Source organism: Polypterus senegalus, chromosome 4, assembly GCF_016835505.1.
Source record: "Polypterus senegalus isolate Bchr_013 chromosome 4, ASM1683550v1, whole genome shotgun sequence".
NCBI classification, from domain to species: domain Eukaryota; kingdom Metazoa; phylum Chordata; class Cladistia; order Polypteriformes; family Polypteridae; genus Polypterus; species Polypterus senegalus.
This window is the reverse complement of record NC_053157.1, coordinates 226,609,519-226,635,769: the sequence shown is the minus strand read 5'-3', so window position 1 is coordinate 226,635,769 and position 26,251 is coordinate 226,609,519. Positions and strand designations below refer to the sequence as shown.

The 26,251-nt window shown below is 38.0% G+C and overlaps 1 protein-coding gene across 2 annotated transcripts; it reads right to left on the bottom strand.

Annotated features, from left to right (window-relative positions):
• Positions 1–389: 389 nt before the first annotated feature.
• On the bottom strand, positions 390–18,036 carry LOC120528086 (C-type lectin domain family 4 member E-like). Of its 2 annotated transcripts, XM_039752102.1 has the most exons (5): positions 17,919–18,036; positions 10,818–10,922; positions 6,435–6,586; positions 3,381–3,508; positions 390–696 (listed from the first exon to the last, which is right to left on the bottom strand). In XM_039752102.1, exons 1-5 carry the CDS (start codon positions 18,019–18,021, stop codon positions 549–551), a joined length of 636 nt encoding a protein of 211 aa, XP_039608036.1. In that variant the 5' UTR covers positions 18,022–18,036; the 3' UTR covers positions 390–548. The 2 variants fall into 2 exon arrangements, with proteins under 2 accessions (XP_039608036.1, XP_039608037.1); XM_039752103.1 differs by lacking the exon at positions 10,818–10,922.
• Positions 18,037–26,251: the final 8,215 nt, after the last annotated feature.

Genomic DNA, 26,251 nt, shown 5'->3' with positions numbered 1-26,251 from the left:
CCATGTTCTCTTAGAAATAATCAAAACTTATTCACAAAATATACATCTGAAGTTTGGACTAGACAAATGTAAAACATTTAATGTAGAAACAGAAACCTTAGAGAAGGTGGATATACCCTCAGAAATGTCATTCAAAATGAGCTGGTGGCAGATGGAGAACAGCACAAATACCTTGGGTTCTAACAGGACAAAATTATACAACACAAACAAATGATCAAATAAAAGTAAGAAAATCACAGATCTCTCAATTCAGACTTCTCCTGGAAACACACTGTATGTAATATAACAAGAGCTCTTCAGTAAAAAAAAACACAAAAAGATTTTATAAAAATCAGGGCATGTTTGACATTTATACACATTAAGTTTTACTATTTAATAAAACTAAAGACTAAAAAGGTCATAGCACTTTATTGTAAAAAGGAGCACACTACACAGTATGTTGGCGGCACCCTGCTCCCGGCGAGGTGTATCAAGTAACTATTGAAGTGTCCAGATCAAATAGTAGACAATGGCAACCATGTCATAGGTCTGCAATGTCTAACAGTGGTCTAGATATGAAGCAGCTCTGCGGGGGTCTCACAAATTCTTTTTCTTGGAGTTTCACAGGTGGAGATATGCCAGTCATCCCAGTTTCCATTTATCCCTATTTGAACACAGTCTTCAGATTGATTGTTAGAATAGCCCTTGCCCCAGAAGCTGAAACAGAAAGAGATTTATTTGTCAGTCTCCTGCACAATTATCATAAACTGCTAGTTCTATTCAACATGTGCATAAGAGTTGTGGATCCTCATATTTATCTACTGTGTATTTTTAACAGTTTTGTTCATGCTGAACGATTTTGGAGAGATATGCAATATGGAATGTGGGACAAACGTTGGTGACGGTCTGTGTCAGGATTACTCTCAGTTTGGGTTGAGTGTGACAACATCAGTCTGCAAACCAGCTTTAGATTATTGTTGGCTTGTTTCACTTTTCTATACACTTTATTGCATACTAACCTCAACTCCTCCACAGTACGACTAACCTCAGTAAATAACAATAAAAAAATGCGGGTATAAGGTGGCATGCTGCTACCTAACTTGCAATTTAATTACTGGGCAGCAAACATACAAATTATGAAAAGCTGGATATGGACCCAAATAGATGAAAATACACCGGCTTGGTCAGCAATAGAAATAAAATCCTGTAGTACTTCTTTATATTTCTTGCTTTCTACCCCAATAAGTACAAGTCACCACCAATATACTAATAACCCAATTGTGCTTCACTCACTCAGAATATGGAATCAATCCATGAAGTAGTTTAAGATAGAGAAGCTTTTACCGGTGGCACCTCTGCACGAGGACCACATTTTTCCTCCCTCTCAAACGTACGCAGTTTTTAATGTCTGGAAAACATTCAGGATTAAATCAATTAGAGATCTGTACATAGACAATGTCAACGACAGTTACACTCCAAATTTAACTTTCCAGCAACACATTTCTTTCATTACCTTCAAATTAGAAACTTTATTAAAGAAAACCTGCACAGTTTCCCTCACTTCCCACCTACTTCTATTCCGGAAATGTTTTTTTTCTTGAGGACTCGAACACCATTTCTGTAATATATAAAACAATTTTACAGTCCCTCCCTTTCAAAGATCCCAGAGGACAGTGGGAAAAGGATCTCTCACTTAACATCTCAGGAAAGGAGCAGAAGGCAGCAATGCAGAGAATACACTTGAGCTCCATATGCGCAAAGCATATAATTGTTCAACTTAAAATTATATATCGAGCACATCTGTCTTGTTTAAAATTGCCCAAAATGTTTCCAAGGAAAGATCCAACCTGCAAACTTTGTAATCAAGCTCTGGCCTCACTGGGTCACATGTTTTGGGCCTGCACCAAATTAACATCATTCTGGACCCAAATCCTTAAATCCTTTTCAGACAGCCTTGGTGTCACAATCCCTCCTAATCCACTAACAGCTGTGTTTGGTGGACTCCCAGATGGGCTTAAAGTGGAGAAGGACAAACAAACTGTAATTGCCTTTACTACACAATTGGCACGTAGACTTATCTTGCTCAGCTGGAAGAATCCTAACTCTACTATTCTAAGTCAGTGATCTGTGTTTCAGTTTCTAGTAGGCCCTCCAGCCATCAGTCTGATCTTTCCTGTGTAAGATGCGCCATGCCTGAATAGTCTCACTTTTATAGTGGAGGTACGGCAGAGTCAGTTTCCCTCCATGGATGGTTTCTCAGGGCTGTTGGAGAAAATGGAGATGTTACCATCAATGACCACGCTCCCCCGTGTCCTGAAGTGGTAGTACTTACTTCAGAAGCACATGCATGACACCTGGCAACATGAAGTAACTTCATAGAGTATTATTTTTTCCCCTGTACATTACAACTAGTGACGGATTAAAGCATTAAATGTGGTGTTAGTTGACTACAGCACAAACTACAGTAGGTGAGTCAACTGAAATGGCTCGCATTGGAAAATGGATGAATACACACCTGACAAGGAATCCTAGTTGGCTTATATGGAATGTATGGACCAGATCTTTGCAGCAAATATATGAGCCACCCTGGTTATGGTTGTTATGGGTCCAGCAACCTACAGACTTGAGAAAAGAAATTTGGTGCAACCAACTAAGCCTAATGTAAATGTTTTTGCAAAACTTTTGCAGAAATTACAACTACATTGAGAAAACATTTTCAGCCCAATCATACATTAGTTGCTAAGAGTTTTGAATTTAACCATTGCAGCCAAAAGTCAAATCAAACTGCTAATTAGTTTGCTACCAAATTGAATGAATGTGTACGTACTTGTGAATTTGGAACTACATTAGAGCAGGCGCTTGGTGACTGTTTGGTGTGCAATATATGAAGTGAGCCTTGTCTTTGGAGAACAACTTGATATTTGTGAGGGTATTGGAAATAGCTTTCAGCATGGAGGCTTCAGAACAAGATGCACAACAGCTTCAACAGAGAGAAAATAGAGTGGCAGCAGTGAATATTCATAAGGTGCAGGGAAAGGCACAAAAAATGAAAAAAATGTACATGAGGGTTGGGGCTTTATTGCAACATGATGTTATTTCATCCACAAGATGACAGCAGAATACAGTCCAAAGCATTATTTGGGCTTAACACTGCATATGCTATCAGAACATGTTACCCTGAATAGCAGTTTAGGTAAACCATTTTTATGAAGAATTCTGAGGCCAATAGACAATATGGGTTAATGCCAAGGAGGTTATTTATTTTGTCTTTCTGTTGCTGCTAAACTTTTTTGTTGAGTCAGCAATGGTGTGCATATCAACCTTTAAATTATCTTTATTTATTGTTTTGCATCTCAGATTAATGAGAGGATGATATCCTAGTTGGTCAGGAGTTCCCTTACCTATATTTTGGGTTAAGACGTCTGTTGTCAACCCAGAGAAATTTATCTTCACTTTCCTGATCAGACAGGCCAATCCAATACCCTTTGTTGTTACCTCCTGTGACATTAATTTCATTTTTTAAAAATGCCTGTTAAGAAAAAAAAGGTTAAATTATCAAACAATCTTTATTCTTTCAAAGTTTCTGAGTCAGTCATGGTATGGCACAATGGTAAAAACATACATTTCTGTAAAGTTTAAGAACTGTGTCTGCTGAAAAGAATTTAAGTCAATTGCGCAAACCAGTGTGTTTCTTTGTGCCGGTCCCAAGCCCAGATAAACGGGGAGGGTTACATCAGGAAGGGCATCCGGTGTAAAATTTTATCAAACCAAAATGTGGACAACAATAAAAATTTCCCAGGATAACAACGACCGCCAGAAGTACTGTTAGCCAACAAGGTGCTGGCGGAAATTGGGCTACTGTTGGCCGAAGGAGAAGAGGGTGTTTTGAAAGGTTGATATATTGAGTGTGCAAGAGACTAAATGGAAGGGGAGTAAGGCCAGGTGGATTGGAGGTGGATTCAAATTGTTCTGTCATGGTGTGGATGGGATGAGAAATGGGGTAGGGATTATTCTGAAGGAACAGCATGTCAAGAGTGTTTTGGAGGTGCAAACAGTGTCAGGAAGAGTAATGATTATGAAGCTGGAAACTGGAGGTGTGATGTTGAATGTTTTCAGTGCATATGCACCGCACGTTGGGTGTGCAATGGGTGAGAAAGAAGATTTTTGGAATGAGTTGGATGACGTGATGAACAGTGTGCCCAAGGGACAGAAAGTGGTGATTGGTGCGGATTTCAATGGACATGTTGGTGAAGGGAACAGTGGAGACGAGGAGGTGATGGGTAGGTATGGTGTCAAGGAGAAGAATGAAGAAGGTCAGAGGATAGTGGATTTTTCCAAAAAGATGGAGATGGCTGTGACGAATACGTATTTTAAGAGGGAGGAACATAGGGTTACGTACAAGAGTGGAGGAAGATGCACACAGGTAGATTAGCTGATCTGAAGGAGATTGAAGACTGCAAAGTGGTGGCAGAGGAAAGTGTAGTTAAGGAGCATAGGATGGTGGTCTGTAGGATGATGCTGGAGATCAAGAAGAAGAAGAGAATAAGGCAGACCCAAGGATCAAATGGAGGAAGTTAAAAAAGGAAGACTACAAGGTTGAGATTAGGGAGGTGGTGAAACAGGCACAGGGTGGCAGTGAAGAGTTACCAGACAGCTGGGAAACTACAGCCGATGTGGTAAGGGTGACAACAAGAAGGGTGCTTGGCATGATATCTGGAAAGAGGAAGGAGGAAAAGGAAACCTGGTGGTGGAATGGGGAAATACAAGATAGTATACAGAGGAAGAGTATGGCAAAGAACAAGTGGGATAGTCATAGAGATGCAGAAAACAGACAAGAGTACAAGGAGATAAGGCACAAGGTGAAGAGAGAGGTGGCAAAGGCTAAAGAAAAGGTGTTTGATGAGTTGTATGAGAGGCTGGACACTAAGGAGGGAGAAAAGGACCTGTACCGATTGACTAGACAGAGGGACCGAGCTGGGAAAGATGTGCAGCAGGTTAGAGTGATAAAGGATAAAGATGGAAACATATTCACAAGCGAGGAGAGTGTGTTGAGCAGATGGAAAGAGTACTTTGAGAGACTGATGAATGAAGAAACCTCCTATTTTAGTCACTTCACTGTTTCTTTTTTATTGTGTTCATATAAGAGAGGAAATCAAAGGTCCAGTATGTTTATTCTAAAATTATATTAATTATTTTTTACCATGACTCTTAGTATTTATTTCATGGATATATAGTGGGAGTTTGCATGTTCTCCCCGTGTCTACGTCGGTTTCCTCTGGGTACTCTGGTTTCCTCCCATAGTCCAAAGACATGCAGGTTAGGTGCATTGCCGATTCTAAATTGTCCATAGTGTGTGTTTGGTGTGTGTGTACACCCTGTAGTGGGCTGGCACTCTGCCCGGGGTTTGTTTCCTGCCTTGCGCCCTATGTTGGCTGGGTTTGGCTCCAGCAGACCCCCGTGACCCTGTAGTTAGGATATAGCAGATTGGATGATGGATGGATGGATATATTGTGTGGAGAACAGACAAGACAGTAAGTTTCCTATCTGCTTTCACACACTGAAATCACACACTGGTGTACATGCAGTAAGCATTTGACAAAAGAAATCAAGAGCACAGGCTGAATTCATATACCACAAGAGATGGCCTTGGGAGTGATATATCAATATACCAAATTGCGTTACCACCACCTGATCAAGGCATCATGCAGTCCTCTGAGATGATGGAATGAAGGCAGGTGCGTCAGGTGTCCACAGGACCAACTTTATTAAATCCTCTCATGTGAAGCATGAAAACAAAGAGGATTGATTTAAGAACATTTATGTTAGGTTGAATGCCCAGTGGGGGCTGGGTAGTCTTTCGGCCTTGGAACCCCTGCAGATTTTGTTTTTTTTCTCCAGCCTAACTGGATTTTTTTTATTTGTTTTTTCTGTCCTCCTGGCCATTTGACTTTACCTTTTTTGTTGGCTTAATTCTTTAATATTATTGCCTAATATGAAATGTTTGTCTTTGCCAGTAAGTTTTCTGTCGTGTAATGCACTTTGTTGTATGAAAATATGCTATATAAATAAATGTTGTCGTTGTTACTGCCTCATACCTTCAATGTCCTTGGGTTTGAACAATGGAGATTATCTATTATATAAACAATGGGCAATTTAGCCTTTTGTAAAGATAACAAGCCTGGAGGGAATTTGAGAAGGCCTTGCTAGTTCTTCTGGATCAACTGGGAATGCAAATGCTACATAGTTTTCCTAATATATTAATGTTTTTCAAATATAAAGCTAAGTGGTGTACCTCAAATTAGGTTTTCTGTTGTCATTTTATAATTTTCTTTTTTTGATATAAAAATCAAATTTTTTATGTGCCTTTCTTTGGGCATTTTAATCAACAATGTCTATCGTTATTAAGAATTATTTATAGGTAGCTGTCTCAGTCCCTGCTAGACAGTAGAACCTACCTGCTCCTCTGCACTTTCTATAATCACCAGGTGCCCACGCTCTGCCATGCACTCGCTGTGGCTTGACTGCCAGGTCATTTCATTGGTGGAGAAGAAGTAACACTTGGATCTGAAGTGTACCCAGCCCACTAGACATATAGGGTAAGCCTGTTCTGTAGAACAAAAGAAGAAAGAACAAATGGAAAATATTAAGCAGAGCATAAACTAACTCTGTGGCAATTAACTTACCCTGCGGCGAGTTTCTAACAGGACAGTATGTCTTCAGGTTTGTTAATTTTACTGATAGTTCAGTATGGCTCTCATTCCAAATTTTGTACTATGACTGCAGGGTGGCTTGACTTTCCAAAAGAGCACTACAGTTACTGTTCAAGTGGCAAAATGCATTTTTAGCTCCGCTAATTCTAGCTGCTGAACAGAGATGTTTGTGAAATCTGATTGGAAACAAGTCAATTAAATGCTATCAATAATCCAACTAATGTGTAATTTAGATTTTAAGAACAATGTAAATTTTGAAATGATAGAAAACATTTGACTTAGAAGAAGTATAATATTTTTAGGTAGTATTTGTTAGTGGCTAAGAGCTTGGACTATACACCAGGCAGATGTGTAGGTAGACACTGCCAAGTGGCTAAAGGCTGGGAATGCACAGAAGAAAGATGCCAGTTCAGTCCCTGTCTCTGACTGACTTTGTGACATTGAGGGAATTACTTAATCTGTCAGTGCTCACATTGAAAAGGTGTATGGAAATGATTTTACTACAAAACTGTACTCAAACATCCCCTTACAATAGAATTTGCTATAAAACACTCTGTATAAATTAAAACATAGGTATGTGATCTGAAAACTATGAAAACTACAATCAGTAACTTTATTTCTGGTTAAGAATATGTCATTAGCAAGGAACATAAAAATACATAAGCCAATTGAATATCACACTTTGCTTTCCTAGTTTCCATTCCCTTGGTATAATGTCAGCAATTACTCATTACGCAGCACTTAATCGGAAATTATCCTTATGGCCAATGGTAGAATGACTAATAATGTAAGACCAAGGCACAGATCTGTTATTGGATTCATAAGGCAGAAAACATATTCCACAAAAAGAAATTGCAGAATTGCATAACCAAGACTTGATTCATGGTATAACAATGCAAACTATTGCCTTAAGCATGCACAAGAACTGAAATATATAAAGCATGAGATGATGTTCAAGCAGCCAATGTGTTAAAGATGTTTTACATTACATTTATTCACTTAGTGGATGCTTTTATCCAAAGTGACTTAAAAAAGAGGTCAATGTATTTGAGTAACTTTAGTCTGGGGGACTGTTTAGGAACAAGTATAACAGAACAATAATACAGAATGGATCGTAACAAGAGAAGAGCTCAGAACAAAATACAAGTGAGTTGCAATTCCTAAGTTACAAAAACCTTACAAAGTCAATATCAGACAGATTTCACTAACAAAGAGAGTCTTAATGCTTAATAAACATAATAAATATAATAATAATAATAATAATAACAAGGTTATGAAAGTCATAACTCTCCCTCTTCATGGTGCCAACTGGTCATCTTCTGAGATTTTGAGCAGAGATCAGGGGCCTTATGTATAACATCATGTGTAGAATTCACACTAAAACATGGTGTACGGACAAAAACAGAAGTGTGCGTATGCACAAAAAAAATCTAGATACATAAAACTGTGCATACACCCATTTCCACAAATTTCCCCTTCATAAATATAACACACGTGCACGAGCCTACAGCCACACCAAAACTCCTCCCAGAATTTTGCATATTTGAATATACAAATCAATATAAATATCCTCTCTAGTTTGATGTATTGTTAAAAGAAAATGGCAAAAGCATGTGGAAAAAGAAGAATTTCAGTGTATGCGAAGTGGAAGACCACACACAGACCAAGCATGATTGGAAGACCCTGCTGATGAGGCTGCCATGACTGATAAATCAGAAATAGCAGCTTTAGAGTCACAAGCATATTTTGTGCTCCAGATGGAGAGGAATATTGTCGAGAGGTTGCTTGAGACTTTAACACTTCTCCTGGACAAGTGGAAAGGCATTCAGATGATCAAGCTAATTAAAGACATCTCTTCAAAGATCAAGCTCGCCAACCAGGTGATTGAGAGATAGTATAGAGAAAAACACCTACCCTCACTGTGATCAATCAGATCCTGTACGCTGGTACAGGAGAATATGACAACAAGCCCGTCAAGCATCAGACTAGTGAGGCACCTGCCTGGAAGCAATTTATCCAGCAACAGGTGGAACATCTGAGAGGGCAGTTCTCCATCCTGCTTAAGTTGGCAAAGGGAGTCACTGCCAATCCATCGCCTTTCAGCCAATATCTGGGTGCTTATGCCAACACCTGGGTGTTCCAACAATGGACAAGTAATACAAGCATATAACAGATGCAGTCGTTGACACCAGAGACTGTATCATCATATGGGACAAGACTTTTCCCACAGTCTGTACCATCACCACCAATAAGCCAGGCATTGTGTGTCATGACAAGAAGAGCAAGTCATGCATCTTTATCGATGTGATAATCTCAGATGACAATAACATCCTGAGCAAGGAGGCAGAGAAGATTATCAAGTATGTAGACCTAGAGATTGAAGCCAGATGCATGGGGAATACAAGAGTGGCTCTACATTTTAAAACATTTTAATAACAGAGATGAAATCCTTTTAAGATAACCACCAATTTGCTTAATTGTGCAAACAGAGGCATGAAAGATGCTCTGCTGCTTACAATACATTGGCTGATTTCTTAATAAGCCTGGTTCAAATGTCACAGCACTATTTGTGGATTTTTCTTCAGTGTTCAGTATCATCAAGCCTCACATACTGTTTAAGAATTTGAACATAAACCAGAAAAAAAAACAACTGATTTTAAATACTAAAATATATTCAATACAAAAAACAAAACAAAACACAATAATGATAGAACAATTGCATCCAATACTCTAAAAAGAAATTTCCACATTTTCCAAATCCTAAGTATTGAAAAAACAGGCAAAAAAATAAATCATTGCAAATTACCATAACATATGGAAGGAGAACAAAGCAAATGAGCAGTGCTCAGAAGGAAAGCTTTCTCTTTTATTTTCTGTTTAGGCGCTGGCAGTGGAACAAGCAATAGTATTCGAGCAGCTAGGAGTCATTGAAGACCCTGCACACCTCTTCACTAACTTATGAGTGAGACCACAAAAGAACTTGAACTAATCTATTTGGGCCATTTGCTCAACCTTAATCTGCAAGGGACAAGCCTCAATTTTCTGGGAGAAGACCATGATGTCAAATTGAAGGTGCTACTTTTCATCTGCACTACGTCACGTTCAGCTGTAAACCACTCCATATCATAGTCTGATGAGGCCAAGATGACCAAATCATCAATCTAATATCTAATTGTAATACACAAACAGATAAGGTGCAATCCTTAGATTACCAAACTGGACACTCCTCAAGCTTCAACCGTGCTGTAATATCCTTGTTCGTGGGAAAGAACAGTAGGAGTAGAGACAAGATGTATTCTTGGTGGAGTAAAACCCCAATCTGAACAGCCTCAACGCCATATTTGCTATCGCAACTCTTGTTTCACAAACACTGGGAGTTAATGTCATATAGCAGCAGACATGAACCTCTATACACCTGAGGCATCACAAAGTTTACAATCTAATGTTTTAATATATATTGCATTCCAAGAGAATAATCAAAAATTAACAACTGTCCTTTGCACTGCTGTTAAATGCTTACACCATCTTATACCTGTGAATGAGCATTATCATAAATCAACAAGTAACAGATAATAAACCTTCCAAAAACTACCATTAAACTTTGTAGGTACCTGTCGTCTTGTTTGTATTGGGCTGGCACTCTTCTTCTTCTTCTTCCGGCTGCTTCCGTTAGCAATCACATTTATTCATAGACTGATTACAAAACAAATGTTTGACACAACAGTAAAAGTGGACATAAACTGCCATAAAAGGCAAAGATGGCAAAAACAATCTTACCATATAATCAATAATCTTCATAAAAATCTTTAATTTATGTATTAATAATGTTTAAACTGCCTCAAAAACGTGTGTCTGCATAACTGGCCAGCAATGAAAAGTAACATCAAAGTCACATCACGTACAAATTCAGGTTTACATTCATGTCTATATAGAACATAGTGTACACACACACACACACACACACACAATACACACACACACACACACACACACACACACACAATAATAATGCATTTCAGAAGTCAGCAACATCTTGTACAGCTGATCAATGAGATTTAGCCAACACAAACAAATAACATCCATACAACTCACTCTCCATCAAACTGACTCCTTTAATAAGATACTTACGGTACACAGTGAGGAAGATGATGATAATCACTAGCATAGGATATAAGAGCAGTAGTAACCTGCACACAATATATTTGCAGCTTGGACTAGGAGAAACTTCAGGAACTGATGGAAGAAAAAATAGGGATGAGTTCAACCAGAGAGTGATCTACTAAGAAGCACTGTGCTGTTTTCAAGTAGCAACAGCAATGATCAGGCCCTGCTGTAGTTTCATGGGAATCCCTTGTCGTATCCACTAATGTCCAAGCTTGTCTTTGTTCCTGCTCTTGAAATTTGGACCCTGGAGTTAGATACTTTAGTTTCCTGTTTACTTTGACATATAGATGGATCTACTGTCAGACATTTAGCCCTTTAAACATAAAATAACCCATTTAATACATACAGTGCCATAGGATCAGTATAATTCGGGTACAAGTGGAGTCAGGCTGAAAGAGAGAAATTCTACCACTGCGTAATATGATACCCTCATAGATGCAGTGTAACACTCAAAGGTGCACCTGCTCTTCAAGTTTATTGAGAAGGCCAGTCTCTAATGTTCATTCTTTCCATGTAAGGACATAAAATAGAAAATATTCTTGCTGGTGACATTCACTATGTAGAACTGACTAAGCTAGATAAGCTGACAATCATTAAATCTTAAAATAAATTAAAAAAATGAATTGTGTACTTGCTATTTGTATTGTGGCCTGTGGGGTACATCTCATGATTCCCAAATCCTTGACACAATTGTTTTATTTACAAATACCATTTAATGGGTTTCTTACATTTAATAGTACACAACTAAAGCACACTCCTTCCTCATCCTCTTCTCCCATGGGAGCCTCACTGAGAGGCATTGGTGCCTTTTTTGCCAAATCCAGCAGTACTTCCAGTGCCAGGACACCACAAGCAGGAAGCACTCTTGGGTCAGGCAAAAACTCTGAAAGGTAGGAACAGCTCCTTCCCATGAGACCCAGCAGGACAGTCGCATTGGACTGCAATTCCTAGCATGCACAGTGGCCATATGAAAAAGTACACTGGCCCATGAATGCTGCCACATAATGTGTTGGGGAAACATACATGGGCTGTTTCATACTGTCCATCCATTATCAAGGAAAGGGGACAGAACTGTCCCAGCTGCTTCTCACAGTATGTTGCTTTGCATTAAAGTAAGCATTATCAATAATCAATATCAATGAATATCAGTATCAATGGCATAACATGAATTGTTTTCTTTGCATTTTCTAGATGATTTAATATGCATTTGGCAAAAATTAGGAAAAACCTGGGAAACCTGCAGGGAAAAACCTGGGGGTTGGTGGCAGAATTGGCACTCCAGCCACCATAAAAAAACTCACATTGGTTCCACTCCATCTGAACTAGCGTGGTGCTGAGGTGTCACCCGTTGCATGGCTGCACTTGGGTCCTAATCTGGATCCTGAGTCGGTTTGTCATGTGGTGGGTGCAGCCATGTGGTTGGCAATAGACATATGAGCGCCAACAAACCAGCTAACTGGTTTTCGACAAATGCATGCCGACAAAATCGCCACAACAAAATCGCGGGAGAGGCCAAGAGAGTGGGACGCATACGTGCGCATTATGTACACATTATATGCTAGGTTATAACTGTTATAACTGCTGATGGCTTGCCATGAACAAATAACTCAGTCGAGGGTTGGCATAACGTGTCGTATACAAAGTGGAATTACCAACAGTCAGGCAGCCAGCAAGTCTAAAGAACTATACGTCTTGCTGCAATTCTTCCTAATGCAGGCGTGATCTTAAGGACTATCTGCGTGCCATGTCTTATAATATTGACTTCTAAAATAAACATTATTATATATGCTTTAAACAAGTAATTCATATTTAATGAAACTTTCGCGATTTTGTTTATTTTGTCTCGCTTTTCATATGTCTAGATGTCGGGTCACAGCTGTATCAGTGTGTACTTCTAACCCCTCTCTCTCTCTCTTTGACAAATATTAGAAATATATAAGTTATTTTTGTGGTTATACATTTTGTCAAATTCACTTTTTCTCAGATCTGTAACATATATTGATGGGAATCAAATTTGTTTGTTTTTGTAAAAATGAAATAATGCTATAGTGGTTTGCACATTGTAAAGGAATAACCAAGTTAAAAATAGGAAATTTATTATATGATCCTTACCCCATGTAGTTTGAAGTGGCAGCTGAGAACACTTTTTAGTCTCATGTTTTCATGCAGGAAGGAGATATAACAAAGTTTCTGATAGAGTAGGCGTCCGTGGTGACCAATGCTGAACAACAGCAAAGAGTATCAAAAAAGTCTCTTGGTACTCATTTCTCCTAATCCACATGCCAAGCCATCCAATTGTAAGCTCATCATATCCCAAATACCTGTATTTCTACTAAAATATTGTTAAAGAAACCATTTCTGGTTTCTGGAAAATGATGTTGTGAATAAAAATAGAATGCACCCAAATGTGAAGGAGCAGTTAAATTGAATTCCAAGGTGAGTTTATACTGAGCAGCTGTGGTTCAGACAAAAAAAAAAAAAACTGCTGAATGTTGTTATTTTTTGCTTGAGCCCAGGTAATGCATTTAGGTCTGGGAAGCCTTGTGTATGAAAAAATAATATTGCAGAAACTGATGTCTTGCTTCTATCAACATAATTTTTATTTTATCCACTCAGAATTGTGCATAATTCTAGAACAAACTATCAAGTCATGAAGTTGAAGTGAAATTCGATAGATAGATAGATAGATAGATATTTGTCCAAAAGGGAAAATTTGTCCTTTTACAGAAGCTCTTTAAATAAATAAATACATAAACAGACAAATAAATAAATATACACACACTATGGTCTGAACACAAACATAATGACTAAAAAGGAGCAAACTTAAAAAGAAAGAAAACAATCAGAGTGAGGTGATATACAGGAGTATTGATATTGGTATAAAGGAGCCTCTGTAGCGTTTCTTCACACACTTCTGCTGAATAATTCGTTGTCTGATAGTCCTCAGTGTTAGTGTGTCAGAGAGTTTATATGCAGCATTGTTCATAATGACACTCACTTATGTTTTCATTCTCTCCTTTGCTACTACCTCCTGGGGGTCATAACTGAGCCTGCCCTTTTAATCAGCTTGTTGATTCAACGGGCCTCTCTTGAAGTGATGTTACCAGCCCAACACACCACAGTTGAGAAAATTACACCGGTCATCACACAGTTATAGAAGATGTGAAGGATGTCACTTTTGACATTAAAGGAATGTAGTCTCCTAAGAAAATAAAGGCGCCTGCTCTGTCCTTTCTTGTATAGTTCCTTTGTGTTCAGAGACCAGGCCAGCTTGTCATTAATGTTGACCCCTAGGCACTGGTAGGAATGAATCACCCCTACATCAACTCCCTGAACAGAGACCAGACATACAGGCTTTTTAGTGTGACAAAAGTCTGTAAGCAGTTCCTTGGTTTTGCTGATGTTATGATGCAGACAATTTTCTTTGCACCAAGAAACACAATTCTCCATGTGACTCATCTTCCTCTTGTTCTTGTCCCCTTTATCAATACACCTCATAAGTGTAGAATCATCTGAGAATTTTTAGTGACATGACCTGGTGTTTTATTTATGCTCTAAGGTTTACAAAGTGAAGAGAAAAGGAGTCAGGACTGTTCCTTGAGGTGCTCCAGTGTTACTCACATCCATATCAGAAACACAGTCCTTGAGTCTCACACACCGTGGTCTGCCTGACAGAGAGTCCATTGTCCAGGACAACACAAGCTCATCCACCTGCATATGTCTGATTTCACTGCTTAATAGCAATGGCTGGATGGTATTGAAGGTACTGGGGAAATCAAAAAACATCATCCTCACAATGTTTTTAGCTTTGGCAAGGCGAGAAAAAGCCTTGTAGGGCAGATAAATAATAGCATCCTGCTCTCCAATCTTTGTCCAATAGGCAAACTACAGTACAGTGGGTTCAGGTGGTCTACCACAAGGTGATTCATACAGGATTCATTCATGACCAGAGCTGTAAGTGCCACTGGTCTGCAGTCATTAGGTGAAGAGGCACCTGCCTTCTTTGGAACAGGCTGTTTTTCACAGCAATGGAACTTTCTGAAGCCTTAGAGACAGACTGAACAGAGGACACCACAAAGCTGATCATTCCTTAAGATCTCAAGGACTGACTCCATGTGATCCCACAGCTTCATCTGTTTATAGTTTCCTCAGTTCTCTCCTTACTTGGCCTTTAGTTATTGAGAGCCCATACTGATGGTGAGAGGTGAACTAATCATTGGCTATCCCGGTTGTTGTGATAAGTGTTGTTGCTGTACTAGAGATGGTGTGTGAAGACTGGTCATTGGAAGAAAATGGCACTTGAAGGAAAAAAATCTATTAAACCCCTCTAGCACCTGAACCCTTGATTGCTTGAGTTCAGTTATTATGCTCAGCCCATTGCAGAGAAGTCCCGGGACATAACAGCTGAATAAAGTTTGGCCATCTCTTACTGTCTCTCATGTGTGCATGCCCATCTGCCATGCATCTCGACATCCTACCCATCAAATGAAACTCAATCAAAGTCTCGTCTTACCGATGATATAAACCATTTTGACACACAACAACCACAACACTGACACTAAAGCCTTTTTTACAGAGAAGTACATACTTTTAAGAGTTGACTTTCCCTACCTTTGAAGACCCCCTGCAAGTCAAACATCAATATTTCCGAGCAGTATTGATCCCATTCTGCTCCAGCGAATATAATCCAGTAAAACGATTAGGTCCAAAACACACGATATATCCTCAAAGGGACAAAAACTCCAGAAAACGTTTCATAACTTGAGACTAGCTACGTAATTTTTTCATTTCTATTGATCATATCAGACGTAATTTGTTTCTGTCGGCGATAACCATGCTACAGCATGTTACATGGAAGTGTTAGCTTTTGATTGACACCTACGTTGGCCAATTACGACGGGTCTGGGGTTGACTGGCACCTCGTATAGCCAACGAGTGTCACAGACAGCTGAACGATGACGACAACTCCAAACCCTGGTAGAATCTACCAGTTTGATTGGACACTGTGAGTGACACTCAAAACTTACAGCCAATGAGCAGCCGAGCATTTTGATATGTAACTTGCCATACTAACTTGTAAACAAACGATCGAGCTGCGAAGGTGGAATTTGTGCCAGTCTGCAGACTTGGTGCGTGGTTGTTTATTGTGATTTCGCCAAGTTTTTTCGCATTTTAAATATGAATAAACGTACAGATAAACGTAAATACACTCTCGATTAAAAGTATTAGAGGCATGTACGCGGCGTGAAAGTAATCAATCGGCCCAGGAGACGTCTAATGGCAGAGAGCGACATGTGACACGCCCTTGTGCTTTCTGCTTGCTAGTGATTGCTGCCATCAAGTGGCACATGGAAAAACGCTGAGCTGTGTTGTAACAGTTTGTAAAAGAAATGTATATAGTTTGTGTGCATTTTATAAAAAAAAAAAGTAAAAAATAAAATATATATATATATTTTTGGCCCATAAGACTTGTATTGACTATTTTTTACATAGAAATGTGTATTTTTAATTTTTTTTATTATTTTTATAACTAATAGAGTGACACTGTGTGTAGATATAGATTCCTTTAGGTGTAAGCTTTCAGTAGAGCCCTCATTGATATCTGTGGGTTGAAGCATTCAAAAGTTATTACACTTTTCCATATGTTCCAAAATGTGGATAATGGTCCCTCTAAAAGCCCTGGGCATGCCCACATAAAAACTGGTGTAAAAATGTCATTTTACAGGTATTCTTTTCAAATTTGAAATGTGAGTAGTCAACAAGTTATTCTGTTGGTACATAGTGTGTTTCTGTCCCCACCTACCTATTGCAGCTTTATTTTCCTTTATTTTCATAAAAAAACTTTGGCGAGAACAAAAAAATGAGTTTTTTTGTGAGTTCTAATGTGCATAACTTTTGATCAGTCACACCTACAGTGATTCTGACTACTAAGGGTGAAACTAGAGAATGTTACCTTTACAAAGAGACCAAACATGTGTTTATACTCCAGATAGTTCAATAACAGCAATGATTCTAATTTGGAGAGGTCGAATTACAAGCGATTTAGCAAAAATGACCCCGCTTGATAAGGGCAATCGTATGTCACAGCTGTAAATCTGTCTGGAGAAGGCCATCCACAAAAACTGAGTGATCATCCAAGAAGATGACTAGTGGGGCCATTAAGAAACCTATAATAAATCTAAATGAGTTACAAGTTACACTGAGTGAGATTAAAGGAGCAGTGCATACAACATCTGTTCACTGGATGCTTCAACATTCACAGCTTTATGACAGAGTGGCAGAGAAAAATGACATCTTTGCTGGAGTTTGTCAGAAGATCATGTGAGACTCCTAAATCAGCTGAAACAAGGTCCTAAGGTTCTCTGATGAGACCAAAATGAAGCTCTTTGAGCATTACCACACATAAAACACACCATCCCCATTCTAAAGCATGGCGGTGGCATCATCAGGCTGTGGGAATGTTCTGGAGTTGCCAAGTCAGATTTCAGATATTACTGAACTTGAAAAAGGTTGTTCACTCATACTCTGCAACCTGACAAGATCAATCAGTTGTGTAAAGAAGAAAGAGAAAAATAGCAGAGCTTATAGATGCAGATAGTCCTGTTATGCAGAATGGCTGCCAAAAGTGTACCTGATCGATACTGACTTGAAGAGGGTGAATACTTATGTAATACATTATTTTATGTGTTATATTTGTATTTAAGTTAGACCATTTTTCAGAGGTTTGTTTTCATCTTGACATTAAAGCGTTTATTAATCAGTATTAAAAAAAAAGCACATGTATATTGCATGTTAAGTATACTATTTGCTTAATGTTGTAGTGTATTTTTGTATAAGAAATATTCAGCATTACTATTAATGCATTATATTATGCTGATCATATTGCTTTATATTAAAAATGGAACAGATGTCCAATGCCACTGTCATTTTCTATAAAACTATTTCCTCTTTCAAAATTTTACCACAAAGACTAGAATCATTTTCTCTAGCCCACTATAAATTAGATTAGCTATGTTTAATGTTATACATTACTTTAACAGGTTGAATGCAATCTGGAGGTCTTACCTGTTGGCCCCTCAGCTACTTTTTCATCCTGGAGTTGAACAATGGTTGTGCAGATGTCTTCTGATGGTTTCTGTAATGACTTGGAAGTCTCTTCAGTCTCCATTACTTGTTTTTGTGTAAAAATGAGTGAGCTAAAAAGGAAGTCTTGCTAATGTGTATAGAACAGGAAGAGCTTAGCTATAACCACAAGGCCACTTCTAGTTTTAAGTTAGTTATTTTATATTACTTCAAGAAAACTCTTGTGGCATAAATGATAAATACATTATAAAACATAACATACACTTCAATCAATTCAGAAAGGTAAGAGGCAGTTTAAAGAAAAAGTCAGCATCAGTCCTATAGAAGAAGTCAGCCTGGCAGATTGCATTTGTAGTTTGCAGTTAGTGTCATTAATAAAAGATGTGGCTCTCTGATTAAAATGAGTTCCAGTTTGTTGATTTATTTTCATTTTAGCCTCTTTAGTGCAAGTGTTCAAAATCTGAATATCTGATTCAGGCTGTGAATGGTCATGTCTAGGACGTAGTCCAGTTCATTGTGAAACCCATTTAATCCAGTTCATGGTTATGGGGGGCTGAAATGCACACACATTGCTCTCAGAGTAGGTTATGTATTTTGGTCTCTAGTTGCACAGTAATTTTATTTATAGTCTTCCTGTAAAAAAATATAGTAGGAATGACATTTTGGACAACCAATCAAGCCCTTAAATGACTTTCTAGACCAATCATAGGCTAAGATATGTGTGTATAAGTAATAGGTGTTTCCAATCGCAGAGTCATCAGGTAAAATCAGCAGGTCTACAGCTCTGTCCTCTGTTTCATCTGCTTGTATTAGAGATCAGGAAAATAACCTGGATTACCACAAAGTAAATGGCTCATCAGAAAAAGGATGTGAATTACTACAGAGTAAACAGATTGTCATTAATTTACACAGAGGGACTGATAAAGTGAATAGCATTATGAAATAGCACAGTTAAATGTTTTCACCACCAAACAAGAAGTGCTGTTTGATAGTGATGATGATGCTAATAGTTGTAACAACCAGTTGTTTTGGCATTGAACGAATGATTGCCTTTTCATGTGGGTTTGAATCTATTTGATAATAAGCAAAAACCAACTAAAATATTATGCTTGCAATTACACATATACATCTGCATTTTTTAATACTATTTATAAGTAAAATTTAGGGGACACTGTGCAAAGCAGAATGAAAGGTGAAGATGGACATTGAGGCAGAAAAGAACATTCCATACTACAAACCAGGATTCAGTACAATATACAGTATATATGAGAGGGGTTGATCTTTCTAATGAGTATTTTTACTATTACACCAGCCAAAACATAATTCTAATATATTATTCACAAATTATTTGTAGATTTTATTGACATTGCTAACACAAACTGTTATATCCATCACAATAAGATCTGCAATGCAAAGGAAACAGAGCCAATGAAAGACAAAAAACTGTGGAGCTCAATGGTGTGGTGTGTCTCTGCAGAGTCAGGCACACTGTTCATTTCTTTATTGGAGTTTTGTAAATTTGCCAGAAGAAATGTGCTTGGCGGGCACGTAGACTTATCTTGCTCAACTGGAAGAATCCTAACTCACCTATTCTAAATCAGTGAGTAACTGATGTTATTTACAATTTGAAACTGGAAAAAATCTAATTCGCACTTAGAGAATCTGTACAAAACTTTTTCAAAATCTGGCAGGGTCTGATAAATAACATTTTAGAATAAGCTTTTAAACTGAGGAAGCAGGTTCTCTTCCCTCTTTAACTCCACTTATCTTTATTCATTGAGTAATTTATCTACTTACTTATTTTTAGTAGCTTAAAGTTCTACTCTGCTGGCCTAGCTCTCTTTCTCAGGGGTGGGGGTTAGATAGATAGATAGATAGATAGATAGATAGATAGATAGATAGATAGATAGATAGATAGATAGATAGATAGATAGATAGATAGATAGATAGATAGATAGATACTTTATTAATCCCAAGGGGAAATTCACATAATCCAGCAGCAGCATACTGATATAAAAAAAAAACAACAAAAAAAAAACAATATTAAATTAAAGAGTAATAAAAATGCATGTAAAAGCAGACAATAACTTTGAGTAATGTTAGCATTTACTCCCCTGGGTGGAACTAAAGAGTCGCATAGTGTGGGGAAGGAACGATCTCCTCAGTCTGTCAGTGGAGCAGGACAGTGACAGTAGTCTGTCACTGAAGCTACTCCTCTGTCTGGAGATGACACTGTTAAGTGGATTCTCCATGTTTGACAGGAGTTTGCTTAATGCCCGTCACTCTGCTACAGATGTTAAACTGTCCAACTTGGTAGCAGCAGCTGCTGTACAGGCTTTTAAATGATCGACACACAGCGCAACATGCAGACATGCCGATCATGCAGCTCGGTAGCAGCTAGCAGCAAGCCAGCAGCTGATCCATCTTTAGTGTGCATTCAGACCCCCCACAACGCGAGCAGCATAGAGACACACTGTGGCTAGCATGTATAGTATATATATATATATTGTAAAAGAATGAGTCTCAACACACTGGAAAGGTTTGGGACAGCCACCCATATATTGTCCCTGGCTGCAAGAGGTATAAAGAAAACACAAGGATGTTCTATCGTTGAATTCCCAAAATGAATTGAACTGATCTGTCAAGATGGAAGTTTTATATGTTGGAAACCGGAAGTGATGTCATTAGATAGTAACTGGAAGTGACGTCAGTCTGGGTGCCAGAATAGGAGGTGATGTCCGTCTGGGCGCCAGAACAAGAAGTGACGTCCGTCTGGGCACCGGAACAGAAGTGGCGTTTAACCAGGCAGGTTTTCCTGTATTTGGTCTGCAGAGATAACAGAAAAAGGTTTAGAGCACCCCACCACCCCCTGGCCTGGCGGATGATTACCTTCAGTTGATCCATTCAGCTCGCTCCGTGTGTGACAATATAGACATATATATTGGACAGATGGAGAGCCAGTTGGCTGAGCAGGTCTCTGACTGTGTCTGACTTTGGCTATTATAACTAGCTGTGGACCCTCCAGCATTTTCTTTTATCTGGGGATGCCTGTGTCTGACTGCAGTTTTTGTTTTCCTCTTTTGGTAACCAGCTGGCCATAGTTCAACAATTAATTAATGCACAGATATTGCTGATGCCCATTTATGTTAATCAATGTCAAACTACTTTGTTTTCCTCTCTGTTTAAACAAATCGGTGGCTTTATTTGTACTCATTTCATAAAGTCTTGTTTGTGTTTTTCATTAGAGCATGCCTTAGCACTCTGCTCCTTCACTCATGAAAAGCACAACTAAAAATAAACTGAATTAAATGGAATTTTAATCTTCTGCCATCAGGCGATGCTATAGGAGTGTGAAATCATAGATTGCAAGACAATGGAACAGCAATAGAATGCTGAATGATTCCCATCCTTTACCTTTTCCTCTCACAATATCTGAATTTCCTTGCCCATTGGTCAGCAATGATTTACCTGCTCTATTCTCCTTTTGAAATTATGATATCTATATTATATATTGTTTATGGATCATGTATTTCAACATGACTATTATAATTATATATTCTTGTAGTACTCATAATATTTGCACTATATATGCTTCCATTGCACTGCAGTATTTATTGTGAAAATTAGGTTTTGTTATTATTTTCTTATTGTCTACTGACTATTAGCACAATGTATTGCCCTGTATTTAATTTGTGTATACTGGTGGCCAGAATAGCATGCAGAGTAAGATTTTCATTGTAGAGTGCAACTGACTGTTTACTGTTCATATGGCAATAAACTACAAACTTAGCTCAAATCAATGTACAATAACATGGAGTACTAAACTAACACTGTGAATGAAGGTGGTAATTAGTAGTCTGTAGATCTTAAATAAGGTTTCTTTATGTGCATACCTCTACTGTGCAGTCACGTGAAAACGTAAATACAACTTTTTTTTAACATAATATCTTGACATATCAGGATCATTTATTTAAATACCTACTTGCTGCCACCACGTGTCAACAAAAAATTTACCAAGTTTTATGCTTATATCACAGCACCAGTGGAAGCAACCTCATTTTCATGGAGTTAACCCCTTAAAGGATCTAAAACAGTGACCACAAATTTTGGAGATGGTTTCACTAGGGAAGGAATTGACATAAGCATCTAATGGAGGCAAAGCAGACATACTGTTACTCCTGTAGCTAGGAGTTACAGAACCTTTACTGGATTATGAAAGATTTGTTTAAGTCGGCATGTTGATTATGCCATTTTTCCACCCTAGTAATGTCCATTTATAGGTAAAGACATTCATTCTGTATATCAATAGAAGCCATTCACACTGAAGTATTCCATAAGCAGAGCTATTTTTATTTCAAGTATAGCCAATACTCTTGAGAACAAAACCAAGAATTTATGAGCAAAGTAACTTTAACGAACATGCTGCTGCTGAGCTTTATTACCAGCTCTGTGAAATATGACCAGTCCTTGCTATGTTTTTTTTAAAAGATAAAACCTGGAGACACATTCACCACCTTTCTTTTACATACCAGTTCTTTTCTTTTCTTATAATATACTCCAAATTATGTACATATCTAGCAATATAATGTAAATTATCATTTCTCAACCTTTAAGTATTTGCGACCCGAGTTTTCATAACAGTTTTAATCGCGCCCCCCTAGCATTTTTTTGAAATGTAGATGCATATTTTATTATACCTACTTAACTTTTATCAACATTTATCTAACTCTATATTTATTGTTCTAGTATCAGAATGTAGCTTAAGTTAATTTGTTTTGGTTTCAACAGATGTTTTTTTCATATTTTTGATTCTTGTTTTCTTTTTTTCACATCTTCGTGCCGCCCTAGGGGGGCCCGCCACAGGTTGAGAAACACTGATGTAAATATATTTAGTTCAAATATATACCATAGTTTAAACATATATTTTAATATCATAGTTGTATCTCCATGAATCTATTGTGACAAAACTTGTTTGTAAAAGCACTGCATGACAATAAACCTCTTAATGTATAACAGTAAGACATTCACCACCTTTTTTTACATGCCAATTCTCTCCTTTCCTTGCAATTTTCCTAAAATATGTGTATATCTTGCAATATAATGTAAATTACAGTATATGTACTTTAAATATATACAGGTAAAATTCCATTACAATGAACTTCCAGGGACCTAAAAAATATTTTGTTGTAATGAAAATTTCATTATAATGAGATTCTGTTTCTGTCGCTATAGTGCTTTCTTTAACTTGCAATGTTAACTTGCAATCACTTCAATAGCTTCTTTCACGTTAATTTTAATCTTCTCCTGTCTACAAGTTATGCTGATGAGAATTTTTCTCAGCATTTCCTTGAGATAATACACTTTCAGGGTGCAAATGATGCCCAAACCCAATGGCTCAAGCACTGCTGTGCAACTGAGTGGGAGGAATTCAACGCAAACATTATCTAAATGCCGAAGCATGTTGTGGGCAGCACAGTTATCAATCTTAAACTGAATCATTCTTTTCTTCTTCTTCATATTGTGAGGTTTCTGAACTCCTTTGGGATCCCCCCACTCACCACCCAACAGGAACGTCATGCTGAGTTGCGTCCCGAAGCGTGATTGCCGTGTCTGTGTAAGAGTGTTAGTCCGTTGCTGGGGCAGGACAACAGCAGTCTCACAATAGTGCAGTGAGGCGCCACAAAAGCGAATCCTAAAAGATCGTGGTCACGCTATAAGTGCCAGTCTTACACCCCAAAACACAAGGCTGAGTCTCAGTACTTTAGCAAAACCAGCTTTATTCAGCTTGAAACAGGAACAGCACGTGTATTCATTTAATCATAATGTATAGTTGCTATCATTTAGCCTGCTATTGCACCAGCAACAGATAAACAGTCATCCAAAGATGCAGCGATCGCACTTCGGGACGCTCTTCGGCGTATCGTTCAGTTAGGGAGGTCCCAAGAGAGTTTAGAAACTTCACATTTTCTTGAATGAGTGCCACATTAATAGGAATTTTCTTGAATGAGCATCACTTAACCACATAAAAACGGCTTTTTCAATGTCTTCAAATGCAGCAGTTCGCATACATATGCAACCCAAGATTTTTCTTCTTTTTTTCTCGGTCTTTCAAGAAAGTAGACAGTGTTGATGGTGAAATTCCAAATTCACTGGCAATGTATTTTTTTTCTTTTTGCCACAATCAAGAACTGTAAAAATGTAAAGTGTTTTTTTTTTCTAATATGAACTGTTATGTTTTTTTGGTGTCTGTCATTTCTATAGGAGGGTGACGATGAGATAAATTCCAATGGATGTTTTTTAAATGTTGATGAGCAATAAGCAAAAGGTATCACTGAAAACCACAGAAAACAAAAACAGCAAAAAAACAGTAAGTGGAAAGTTCGAAGAAAGAAATTTATTTTTACAATGTTTCTGTTTGGTGATCGTTGTGCACAACTGAGCTGCGACCACAGAACTAACTGCTCTGTGGATGATTCATTCAGGAATTTCAAGGTCTTTTGGTTACGTTGTAATGAATGTATCTGCTGAATGTACTTCGTAGTAACGAGATTTCTATAGACTTGTGCCATATACGGAAACTGTCGGGACCATAAAAATACTTTGTTGTAATGAAAATTCCATTGTAAAGTTATTCGTTGTAACGGAATTTTACCTGTAATTCAAACATAAATTTTTAATTTAATAGTTGAAATGTAAAAAACATGTATCTCCTTTAATATATTCTGACAAACATGTTTGTAAATGCACTGAATATAAGCCATTCAGTATAATGTGTTCAATTCTATGTTCTATGATGTTTAGCTTTTGTTTCTACCTAGAAAATAATAAACACAAGCCTCACATTCAGGTAATATCAAGGGGTGGCTAAGCCCATCCAGATATTCCCTATAATGCAGACTCCTGATCATGCTGCTGGAAATGCTAATGGTGAGACGCACCAATGCTGTTCTCTAATCGCGATCAGACTGTGGCCCTGCTTCCCAATGAATCCATTTTATTGATGTCAGGACAAGGTAAGGTATTTGATTTGATTCTGAAACAGGATTAACGTATATCTTTCAATAGTAGCCCCGGCGTTTATTCAAAAAATTATTCGGACAGCCCGCCGTTTAAAAGAGACCGGCGGTTGTTGGAGACCGGCTATTATTCGCCTGGCAAACGGAATGGTGATGGGTAAACGGGATTCATTTGGCAGTAAAATACGGTATGGTGCCGTATTTACGGTCACAAAATGTAGGCAACAACACCGGATGAACATTTCAGGATTTAATGAAATTATCAGTACAGCAGTACGGTCTTATTAAAGCAATATACAGTACGGTACTACCGTAAGCATGAAAAACAGGTACGGTAGACGTCAACTTTCTTGCCAATGATGCCACCAGCACTGGCCTGCACCAGTCCGAATTTCGCACGAAAGAGCTCATCAGCCCGACAAGTCCCCTGCGGAACATAAGGAAATGCAATAAGCTCCAAACTCACGCATATACATATACATTATGACATGAGACAGGATAAGATACAATAAAGTACAGTACATCTACTCGTCGTCTGAATAGGTAATGATTTCTTCGTTATTTGCGAGTTCTTCTTCATCTTTCTCTTCTTTTGATGGCAATACAGGTACTCCCATTGCTTGTTGTCGCGCAGTAATCAGTTTTATCAGGATTAACGTGTCGAAGATGGCATTTTCATGTTCTTCCAGCCACCTCTGCCCTCCCCTGTGGGGTTATGATTGACGTGGAGATGAAAGGGCAAAATGTACACAAAGAAATTTCTTTTTGACTTTCTCGCTTTCTCGATAGCATCTGACGACAAAACATTTTTGGCACGAAAAGGTACTTACCGTATGATTCACTGCAGCAGGGCGGTAGCCCAGGTGGTACGAAAAGAGGATTAGCGTACGAAAAAGACGGTGGGTCATTGGAGATCGGCGTTTACTACAGACTGGCTACTATTAGAGACCGGCATCTATTTGTCGCGACATCTCTTCAAACCCGGCGTTTATTGGAAACGGGAGTCAATAAGAAGCCGGCCACTACAAGAAGATATACGGTACTGAAACTTGATATTTATTGACATTTCAAGAAAAACTGTTTAAGTATTTAACAATTTGTTATACAGTATGTATATCTCATCAATATTAGTTTCCAGATAAATCTACAATATTAGAGTACCTGATAATAAACATGTTTTCTATTAGTGGAAAGTTAATATACAAAAAAGGCAAATGATAAAATATATTGAAATATCTACATACTATAAAATGTATTGTATAGAGTATTTTAAAATATATTTATATTTTTAAAAGTGTG

Excerpts from the sequence above, each read along its gene's own strand:
- LOC120528086 (XM_039752102.1), bottom strand. The coding sequence starts at position 18,021 with ATGGAGACTGAAGAGACTTCCAAGTCATTACAGAAACCATCAGAAGAC. Across the intron at positions 6,587-10,817 it reads CATCTTCCTCACTGTGTACC|AACAGGCTTACCCTATATGT; the intron begins GTAAGTATCTTA and ends TTTGTTCTACAG. Across the intron at positions 697-3,380 it reads CGTCTTAACCCAAAATATAG|CTTCTGGGGCAAGGGCTATT; the intron begins GTAAGGGAACTC and ends TTTCTGTTTCAG.